This window comes from Pezoporus wallicus, unplaced genomic scaffold (assembly GCF_028554395.1).
Source record: "Pezoporus wallicus isolate ANWC-B61680 ecotype Strahan unplaced genomic scaffold, APGP_CSIRO_Pwel_v1 contig_5418, whole genome shotgun sequence".
Taxonomy (NCBI): Eukaryota; Metazoa; Chordata; class Aves; order Psittaciformes; family Psittacidae; genus Pezoporus; species Pezoporus wallicus.
In genome coordinates, this window is record NW_026640709.1 from 878,399 (window position 1) to 889,491 (window position 11,093).

The 11,093-nt window shown below is 40.3% G+C and overlaps 1 protein-coding gene across 2 annotated transcripts in view; it reads left to right on the plus strand.

Moving 5' to 3' along the window:
* DCAF5 (DDB1 and CUL4 associated factor 5) overlaps positions 1 to 10,864 on the plus strand; it is a 73,180-nt gene extending 62,316 nt beyond the window's left edge. For both annotated transcript variants that reach the window (XM_057420209.1, XM_057420210.1), the window contains 2 exons: positions 2,420 to 2,547; positions 9,031 to 10,864. In XM_057420209.1, coding sequence (XP_057276192.1) covers positions 2,420 to 2,547; positions 9,031 to 10,833 — 1,931 coding nt within the window. In that variant the 3' untranslated portion in view covers positions 10,834 to 10,864. The remainder of the gene's footprint in view (positions 1 to 2,419; positions 2,548 to 9,030) is intronic.
* Positions 10,865 to 11,093: the final 229 nt, after the last annotated feature.

The following is an 11,093-nucleotide window of genomic DNA, read 5'->3' on the forward strand; positions in this document are numbered from 1 at the left end:
CTTGGAAACATTCTCTAAGCAAATTGTCTTGTCATTCCTGAGGCCCTCTTTCCTGGAGCATTTGTCTGCTAGGTCAAGATAAATATGTTGAGAACTGGCCTTGATGTAACTGCCTAGCGCTGACTTGGTAGATGCAGTCAGATTGACAGCTGTGATTGGGCTGGAAGGAATGCTGTGGGAGTAAGGCAGCTTGCCATCAGCCATAAATGTGGTCATGTATGTCTAGCAGGGTGAGCAGAATGAAAGGACATGAAAAATTTCACAAAATGGAAGAGAAATCAAAAGAGCCCAATTGACATTTAATGATGTCGCTTTCCAGTCAGTTACTTCTCAGTCTCAGCTACTTCTTGGTCAATTTTGCTTACACTGATGAAATCTTGCTCCGGTGGTGGAACTTACCTCTGAACCTTTACAGAAAATACAAGTCTACCCAAGTAAGAGAGCCATTCCAGGTAGCTCAGACACAGTGCAGCTTTGATGCACGTATTTAGAAGTTAACTGGGGTGATAGTCTTCAAGTTTTCTTAATTTTAAATGAGACTTCATTCTGTATACGAAGCCTTTAAAGTGGCCATGTGTTTTGGTCTTTGGAGTTACTCGCCATCTCTTTTCCATTCTTCAGGCACATTATCTTTCTGTCCCAAAGTGCCATGAGAGTGCAGTTTGGTCTGCAAAAATTGATTTGTGCAAACAGAACACTTTCCAGAAGCAGTAAGAACATCTGAGGCTTTTTAGGAGCTGGATGACTGGCTTCTCATTTCTAAATCTTTATCGTGGCTTGTACACCACATTACACTTCAGTCTGGTCTTCACAGTGTACCTATAATGAGTGGAAGGGATAGAGTCCTTTTTTTAGAGGTGAGGGGCTGAACACATGCTCGCTAGTTGCATAGAGAACACAAAGTTTGCTTGTTTAGTGTTCAGATAATTGTAAGTAGCACAGAAGCTAAATTATTTTAACTTTTTGTAAGGTGTGCTTGTGACCTTTGAAGTTGTCAGTAGAAAGATTGTTTTTCTCTGAAGTGGTTTTCAGTTTTTACTTCCCCTCTTTTAAAAGTTTTGTGTTCTTTCACCAAAGATGGTAATTGTAACATAGAATCATAGAATAGTTAGGGTTGGAAAGGACCTTAAGATCATCAAGTTCCAACCCCCCTGCCATGGGCAGGGACACTTCACACTAAACCGTATCACCCAAGGCCTCGTCCAGCCTAGTCTTGAACACTGCCAGGGGTGGAGCATTCACAACCTTCCTGGGCAACCTATTCCAGTGCCTCACCACCATAACAGGAAAGAATTTCCTCCTTATATCCAATCTAAACTTCCCCTGTTTAAGTTTTAACCCATTACCCCTTGTCCTGTCACTACAGTCCCTAATGAAGAGTCCCTCCCCAGCATCCCTATAGCCCCCCTTCAGGTACTGGAAGGCTGCTATGAGGTCTCCACGCAGCCTTCTCTTCTCCAGACTGAACAGCCCCAACTTTCTCAGCCTATCTTCATACGGGAGGTGCTCCAGTCCCCTGATCATCCTTGTGGCCCTCTTCTGGACTTGTTCCAAGAGTGACACACTCCAATCTTGAGTGGCACTTGTTCATTCAGGTGCACAGGTGTGCTTTCTATTGGTTTTAATAGTGAATCTATGATTATAAAAAATTGCCATGGGAGTTTCTTGCTTTGGCAAGACCCAGTGAGAGTCAGTGACCCAGCAGAAGAGTTGTCTTGCTTGTTTTGGGTTTTACCATTAGCACAAAAGCATTCCACTTCAGCTAATTCCCTGCCTTGTGAAGGATATAACCCTCTGGTCAGATATGTTGTTTCATGTCCCTCTCTAAGCCTGATTCACAGAAATCAGTCATTGTAGATCCTAGTCTAGGGAATGCTATGCTAAGTCCAGCTGTAATGTAGTGACTTGTGTTAGTAGCCTTGAAGATTGCCTACTTTAGATACCTACCTGCCAGACCAGAGTCAACTGTGACAGTAATGAATTGCTGATTAAAAAACAAAACAAAACCCCAAACAAGCTAAAAAAGAGTATAGCTGTTTAAAAAAGTCAAGCTCTTTATTTGTCTCTGCTTCAAATTTACAAACCGAGTACCATCATGCCTTAGGCACTACGGTTTCACTGGTGATTTCATTAAGGATGTATGTTGTTCTTATTCACATACTTGTCATATTAGGTCAAAAACCTTCCTTGTTTGTTTAGATGAATCAAAGCTAGCCTCCAAGCCCTAATTTGCAGGAAGGAGGCTTTTCATAGAGGCATTGCTCATAAAATCGGAATTTCGCAGCCAGCACAGTCCTTAAAGTATTGCAAAATAAAGCTGGAGTGCATTGTCAAATATAATATGGCTTTAAATGATTGTGAATGAAAGCAATATGAAGATTTAATTATTTGTTCCAATCTGTGCTTGTTTTTCCCCTAGGTGGCATTGGCAGGGTCGTAAATGGTGCTTTTATGGTATTGAAAGGTCATCGGTCAATTGTAAACCAAGTCCGGTTTAATCCTCACACTTACATGATCTGTTCTTCTGGCGTTGAAAAGATTATAAAGGTAAGATAAATTATGAGAAAATGTGTTCATTTAGTATTTCAGGAAGAAATGCTTGGTTTGCTCACCGTTGTTTTCCACATCCATCCTGTCTTCTCATCTTATGCTTTTGTCAAGTCTCATTTGCTGGCTAAACAGATGCAAATTTTTAATTGAGCATTTCAACATCAAACTACATTTCAGTTTTAAAAGTTTTATAGATAAGGGATTCCCTGGATTTGTACTTTGAAAAAGGAACTATTTTTGTAATGTTTCATTCTGTACATATCTGAAGTATCATGTGAACAGTCCTTCTCAGAAGAGTTTGGTCACAGCTGTGACATGATCTCCTAAAACTTCTGGTACTTTGAGCTGAAATTTAATAAAAACCTCTCCAGAGATTATTGTTATGCCTTAGCCTGACCTAGCTGAATTTAGCCTAATACTGCCTCAGGAGCCCTTCTAAAATTTTTATACACACTTCTGCATTGAGTCAATTCAACATACTTTTCTGTGGCTTCCAGAGGAAACAGGACTCTTAGTACCTTCCACAATGTCTCATTTGTGAATCCTTTAACAATGTACCGTATTTTTAGAAAGTGTGTGCTTTCTTATATGGAATGTAAAGAGATAACAAATGTGGTTAGGTTCTGAAACTTTCTTTCCTTAAAGAAAGACAGCCAATATTGTGGAAGCAAGGCAAAAACTTTGTTATTTCTCATTACAAAGGTTGAGAGCGGGGAGGCAGAGGATTATACTACTCTAATGCACTTTGTATTCTGCTGCCATAGAAATTTTGCTATAATTTATGTCTATCAAAAAGTTGAAAGAAACCAGAACCATTTAATTTTTCAGTAGGATAATGAGAACTGAAGCTGCGTCTATTTGTTGAATGACTTCATAAAAATCTTACCTGCATGTGGCTATAAATAAGGTCATTTGAGTATTAGTAAATGCTTCAGTTAGCTACAAGTTGACTGAGTTAACTGGTTCTGCACAGAACTTTTCATTAGTCTACAACTTACAGTCCAGCATTGGCCTAAAACCCTTGGACCATGGCCCAGTGACGGGCTGAATCACCTGCATTACAGCTGCTATCAGCATTCGGGTTCTGGCTGTAATTCAGCTTCTCTTCTGCTTCCACTGGTCCTTTAGTTTACTTTTCTACTTCTTTTTCATCTGTGTCCCTCTTGACAGGTTTGACTGAAAGTGCTCTGAGCAGTGTTAGCAGCTCACAGATTTTTCAGTTTCTAAGCAGTCAAACTGACACTGTTTAACAGCAGTTTTGCCAGAGGCTATTTTTTTTTTTTTTGCTTTGGGAACTTGATTCACGCAGCCTGAGTTCTTCCTTTTGGATTTTAGATATGCTGACCCTTCACCCTAAGAATCCTTCCTGCATGAGTGTGCTCAGACTGTTGGATTAGCATTGGTATAAACATCCCCTGTGTTGCTTTTGTGTACTTCTGCAAGGATTTTGGTGGGGTTTGTTTGCCTAGTGATTAAAAGGTTAGTTCGATTAAGGCGTCAGTCACAGGTTGTGTAACTCTTTCAAAGACATCTCTGCTTGAGTGCTTCCTTAGAAGAGAATTCCTGTTGTGTCGCAGGATGTGCAATGGAACTTGTGTAGCTACTTTGAAGGAACTGAATTCCCCAAACATTGCAGGCTAGAAATAAATTAAGGGAAAGGTGTTTAATGTATTAAATTTGTTAGCAAGCCAGAACTTCCTACCCTTTTGTGTTGTATGTCATTTTGCCTCAGCTTTTAATGTGCCTTCTTTGGGGATCAGGTTGTTTTAAGGCTCATACCTTGTCTGATCTTCATGACTTTGCTCTTTAAAGGTATTGTCTGAGTGAACAGTGGTTTGTGAGTGACCATACAATAGTGGTTTCTTCTTCGTTCCAGCTACTCCTACAGATAAGCAGGGGACTAGTAGCTGCCACTAGCAGAAGGGCAAAACAGGAAACACAACATCAGCCATTCTTAGGGGCTATTTAAAGCATTAAAACCAGCTGGGAACCCAAGTCATTTGCTTGCATGGCTTTCTTTCCCCCATACTAATGCTTGATGTGCTTGCTTGGAGAAGTTGAGATGACAAGAGGAAGAGGCATAAATAAAAAATATATTTAGGTTCTTTTATGATTTCCTATTTTTGTTGGGTTTTGTTTGTTTTAATCAGTTCCTTAAGCAGTGGCCTTCCTTTTACTGTCCTTCAAGTGTCTCCAAAAAATCTTTCTGGAATTAAATAACCAAAGATAACTTCACTGTGGCTGGTTGGTGTATGCCATTCCTTCAATCATAGAAACTCTGTGATGAATTAAAAATATGGGTGCTAGTAGCTGTTTGTCTGAGCCTTAAATTTTTAGACTAGCTGGCATAAATTTAGTACTTCCAGAAGTGAAGAACTGATAGCGCCAGCATCAAGGCATGAGACAGACAAGCCATTCAGTATTTCCACGTGCTTCTGCCAACACACTTGCTATTTTAATGCTGATTGCAAATGAGATACAAATTCATCTCAAGCCTAGCCCTGCTGAAATAAATAGTTCACAAAAATGATTTTGACCTTTGTGGTTATGATTTTTTTTGCTTTAGTTTTGTTTTATTTTATTGTAAAGAACCTGCAGGAATACAATTCAGTAACTCAGTGGTTTACGGTTTGATTTCTGCTAGGACTAAGAATACAATGGATAAGATGAGGGTGTGTGTGAATATTAAGTGAGGAGGTTTCAGAAACCTAAAGTAAGACTCAACAAGCTCATTAATAAAGGATACTAGAAGCCTTGACTCCAGATATTGTGTGCTGGACACATTAGCCCAGATGAATTGCTCATTGCCCTGCATTTCAGAAAGCTGAACCTCCGTAAAATAGAAAAGCACAGCTGTGAACTAAAATTATCATTTGCAGTAAGCATTCACCATGAGAGCTAAAGCGATGTAAAACAGAAAAATAGCACTTTCCCCTCAGTTAACTGTGTGAGATATTGGGATGCGCTGGCAGAAAAACTAATTGCAGAAGAAATAAATGAGGCATTCCCTTTGTTGTGTGGGGCTTAGAGGAGGACCATGGAGAATTGTGGAGTTAGAGGAAAGTTACAGAAAAGATAAAATAGAGAAAAGTGCATAAGGATTTTCAGAAAGAAATAGTGATTTTAATTGGAAATGGAATACAGTGTATCTAGGCACCACTGTTGAAGGTCCCATTTGTTTAAAAACCATCATTGTATCAAAGACAGCAAAGTCTATTTGCCAATGTTGCTATGGTGACAGATTAATGTCATTGTGGCTAGCTGCCTCTTCTGAATCAGATCATCTAATATAGCTGGGTTTAATTATTCTCATGCTACAGGCATAACTACTTTTTTGTTTTAAGTTCTGGGGGGTTGCTACCATGGAATACAAGCAATTCAAAGACACTGTCTGAAGCATCTCTGCTGAAGCAGAGAACCAGTTTTGTACTCCTCTGTTTTTTTTCCTACTTTTATATCCATACTTGGGGCATCAGTGAGTGATACCCAGCTCCTTAATCCTCTGACAGGGAAAGAACTTCTTGATAGATGGTTGCTTCAGTGGGATGATTTGCCAACTTATTTTCTCCGATTTGCTAGCATTCTTCCCCAACATGGTGTCAGTCAGAGGATGAGAAAAAGGCCAAGTTATTCCATTTACAAAGAAGTGCCTTTCAGATGCCCCAGAGTGTGCTGGACCAGTTGCTGCCAGTTTAAAGGCAAGGACAGATTTTTAGTCTGATTTCTTTCTGGCAGGCCCTTGTACTCCTTCATAGCAAAATGTCTAAGAAGTAGCGATATCAGTCTCCAGAGACGTCTGATATTGTACAAACAGATTCATCCTGAATTCCCTTGACTTCTCTTTATTATTTACTCCTCTGTGAACAAATCTGTCTCGGAAGGGAGAAGCCTCACTATGGACTCTTTGTAGCTATCTTTAAAATATAAAACATTGCTGTATTTTCTCTTACGCTTGCAGAGTGAGGAGAAAGATCTGGTAGACTAGCAAGCATGTGGAGTTTCTCTGTGCATACTTTATGTACCTTTTTAGATGACTTTTCATTGAAAAAAGCCTGTCTCAGAGGGACTTCAGAGCAGACTACCTCTCCATTTATATTGGTTCGTACAGAATCTTAAGAATTTTCTAATTCTCTTGCTTAAAATGAAAGCAGTTTTAAAACCTAATTAATCGATCTGATTCTCCTAAGACTCTTTGAGAAAGGGGCATGCCAGCCTGCTTGTCCAGGTATGCAGTATTAAGCATTTACAAAAAAGTATATGCTGCTTAAATGCAGAAAGATCTGATCCACCTGTTGACCTGCTAAGTAGTGGAACAAAGAGGAGAAAAGAGCTGACATTTTGAGAGGGTACTGAACATTTGCTAGTAAAATTGTCAAGAAGGCTGCAATGCAGAATAGTCCACTGGGCAAATAGAGTTCTTGTTTTTTCATTTAAAAACATATATTCCCAGATCAACAATCTCTCTCATGCATCCACTGAGAGAGGACTCTTTCCTACGTTGTCTTTAGGAAGTGGAGCATGGGAAGTAATTAGAGGATGAGAAGAGATTCTTTCTGTTCTCTTGAATAATTCAAAAAGGCTAAGTATGGTTGATGAAACTGTACATAGTGGGCTTAGGTTGGGTTTTGTTATTTTTATCTAAACTTGGTGCTTGTCTCTTGAGCTATGTGTCTAGTAAGTGCAGTACTTAAACCAAGCAACAGAGACTGTCTGGTTTCAAGTATTAGATTAATGAACTGTACTAGAAGAGAATTTGCATAAGTATTGCAAATAAAAATAGCAATTAAGTACAAATAGCCAATACGCCTTGACATTGAAGCATGCTCCTAGGAACAGGCTAATGTACTGTAATGCAATGTAAAATACCTTTGCCTTTGCTCTGAAAGGCAGCTTGATGGTTGCCATACAGATAAAAGGTGTATCTGCAGCCCACTTTAATTTTGGAATAGTGTCTCTTTTATCTACATAGCCAGATCATACACAGAAGCTCTGTTAACTGTAAATTACAGAGGGTGCAAAATAAAGGCATTTAAGTTTGGGAGAATTCCAGAGTAAAGGCTACCTGTACATCTTAAATTTGACTGTACTGAACATGTAGCTGCAAGACAATTTATCACATTTTACTTCTGATATTAAAGGTGTAAGATCTTATTGTATACTGCTGAAAATATCTGTGAGTACAGAATTACGAGCGTTCTCTTGAGTTCTCTTTACAGTGCTTGTCATGGTAGTATCAGATTATGCTGCATGTGTTAACTATGCATCTGTGAGATGAGTGCTGATTATACCGTTTACACAGGCGAAACACTTTTTGTTAGTGGTTTTGTTTGCTTGGAACAAAATTTGACTAATTTATGTTGGGAAAAGAGTTTGATGTTTTTGCCAAAGTCTATCCAAAAAGGCCAACCTGGTATAGACAGCTGGCATAGAGGTTTTTTCTCCTGAGCTTGTTAGCATGGTAAAACCAAAGCGTGATTGAAATCGGATACTTTATAAGCATAACACTAGGGAACTATGGTGGATAAGCTACATATTAGCTCTGCTTACATTAGGTGTTGTGCATCACATTAACTACCAAATAAAGAATAATATGATAGTGGTTGTCCAGTGAATGCCTTAATCTTATTGCCCCCAAATCTGTGAGTAAAACTGAGAAGGGTAAGTAGATCCAACTGTTATTTCTATGGATTACCAGTTTCTTTGTGATATTGGTATATTTTCTTGGGGCTGTTTTTATTTCCTTTCCCTCCCACACCATTAAAAAGGAGGGAAGGCTAGATGGACAGCGCAGTCAAGGCTGTTGCTATTAGTGAAATTGTTACACTTTGCAATGTTACTAACCTCTCTCTGCTTCAAAAGTAGCTTTCAGTAAAGCTCTTCTCCTTCACCTAAAATTGTTGCTGTATCTTGAGAGCAAGTTGGGTGCTTTCTTTTCCTTCACAACTGCTCCCTAAACGGAGTACTGCAGCGCTGCTTTTCACCTCCATACATTCAGCTCCCTTTGGGCTGATCAGGTGTGACTGATAATGAAGCTGGATGAAATGTTACTCTACATCACTGGCACAAGCAACTCTAGTTTCCTGGGAAACAAGTGCCTTCATTAGTGCCAAGACTGTATTGTAGGCAACAAACTATTCTTACTGTTAGTGAGTAAGCATGTCCTATTATATAAAAATAGAGCCCTGCAATTTTAGAGAAATTGCTACACAATGAGATATCAATGGATAATCTGCCATGTGAGAGCTTTTAAATTCTGGATGTGTGAAGTAGATTCAGGAAAAACACATTTGTAAAAGGGGAATAAAAAAACCCACATCTCTGGAATACTTTTAAGTGTTGGTCTGAGGGGTAAAAAATAATAATAAGAACAATCTGCAGCTTGCAATTGTTTTGGGTGTTTGAGCTACTGTTCTGTTTCAAGTGCTTATAATAGTTTATGAACTCAACATCATATGATTTTTCTTCTTCTTTTTGTTACAGATCTGGAGCCCTTACAAGCAGCCTGATTGCACAGGGGATCTGGATGGTAGAATTGAGGATGATTCACGTTGCCTCTACACTCATGAAGAGTACATCAGTCTTGTGTTGAACAGTGGTAGTGGTCTGTCCCATGATTATGCTAACCAGTCAGTCCAGGAAGATCCACGGATGATGGCTTTTTTTGACTCCCTAGTGCGCCGGGAGATTGAGGGCTGGAGTTCTGACTCAGACAGCGACCTCAGTGAGAGCACAATCCTGCAGCTCCATGCAGGAGTAAGTGAACGCTCTGCTTACAGTGAGTCGGAGTCCTCCACCTCTTTGCATCACTCCCCACCACATATGGTTGAAGAGTCTGATGAAACTGCCTATAACTTAAGGGCCTTAAGATCAACTGCATCCCCCTCAGCCAGAGAAGATGTGGCTTCCCGTCAGCAGCGGCTCTCTGCGCTTAGAAAGTATCAGGATAAACGTCTCCTGGCCCTTTCCAATGAGTCTGATTCTGATGACAACACCTGTGAGGCAGAACTAGATACAGACCTTTTCCCACGGCCACGGTCCCCGAGTCCTGAGGAGAATGAATCCAGCAGTTCCAGCAGCAGCAGCAGTACAGAAGAGGAAGAGGAATTGAATGAACGACGCACATCTATGAGGCAACGTAATGCATTGAGGCGCCGACAAAAGGTGCAAAAGGAGGAAAGGACTAGTACTAACACAGAGAGTGTGACGCCCTGTGTAGGTGAGGACATCTATGATTACCCCCAGATCAAAGTGGATGATCTTTCTTCTTCTCCAGCTTCTTCACCAGAAAGGAGTTCAGCCAACAAAGAAGTTCTCAAAGAAAGGACATCACTTTGTTCAGACAGTGAGTCAGTGGAGAGAAAAATTTATAAAGCTTACAAATGGCTTCATTATTCTTATATATCGTATTCAGCTAATAAAGATGGTGAATCCTCCAGAGGAGATGGAGAGAATGATGAAGGGAAACCAGGAACTAGTGGAAGGCACAGTGCAGCACACTTGCTAAATAAGGAAGATGCTAGGAACTTGAGTTCAGTAGTTCCTCAGGGTTCCCCAGCTATTTCTACTGGAAGCCACAACAGAGAAACTTTAAAAGAATGTTGCTTAATAGAAAACTCTAGTAATGGTCAAGCTCATGAATGTGACAATCAGCGATGGATGGAGGGTCAAGAAAACACATCTGAAGACACAAGCAGTGGAGGTATAGAGCATACTTTTGAGACTAAAAAGCTCAATGGAAAAGCTAACTGTAAAGGGCTAAACAGTTGTAGTGAAGAAATTCAGACTGCAGGACTTGTGGAACAGAAAAATAGTCAGAACTGTCAACCAGCATCAAGCCATCACTCACTGGTCCCTCCATTCTCTGCTGTTGCCATCTGTAGTATGTCAGGTCACTGCCCCAGAAACCAGACTGATGACCATGAGGAGAGGAGCCTCGACACCTCCTGTGTTAACCACAGTAATGGCCACTTGCATCTGCACCCTTCATGCTTCAGCAATGGACAGAGTTTCGGAGAGCAGGAGGCTGTGACGCAAGGACTACAGGTACACTCAAATGCTGATAATGGCAACCTTGTACAAGTGGGCGGGACCTTGCTCAAAGACTGCTGCCTGTCTGAAATGGACTCCAACAGCTACAGTGTGAGCACAAGAGAGGATACTGCTGACTTGCATCCTACAGGCAGTGAGAGCACTGAATCTCTCGGAGGACTGAAAAGACACAGAGTGGAGTTGGAAGATGCAGATTCAGAAAGTTCATCCTTAGAAAAGAAGCTAAAAACATGATAAATGCAAATGTCTGTCATAGTGTGCACTCTCTCAAAAAAAAGGAAAACAAAAGTATTAAAGGCACATAGAGCTTGGGTCTGAAACATTGCGTTTGATTCTCCATTCCATTCTTCAGTGGGTCTGTTTTAGATTGCCAGTGGTTCATGCTGTATAAAATTCCAACTTACTCCTTAATGAGACTGAGTCTAGTGTACCCATACAAGGTTCTGTTTAAAGTAAATCCTTATTAAGACGGTTGACTGACTTATTCTTGTGTG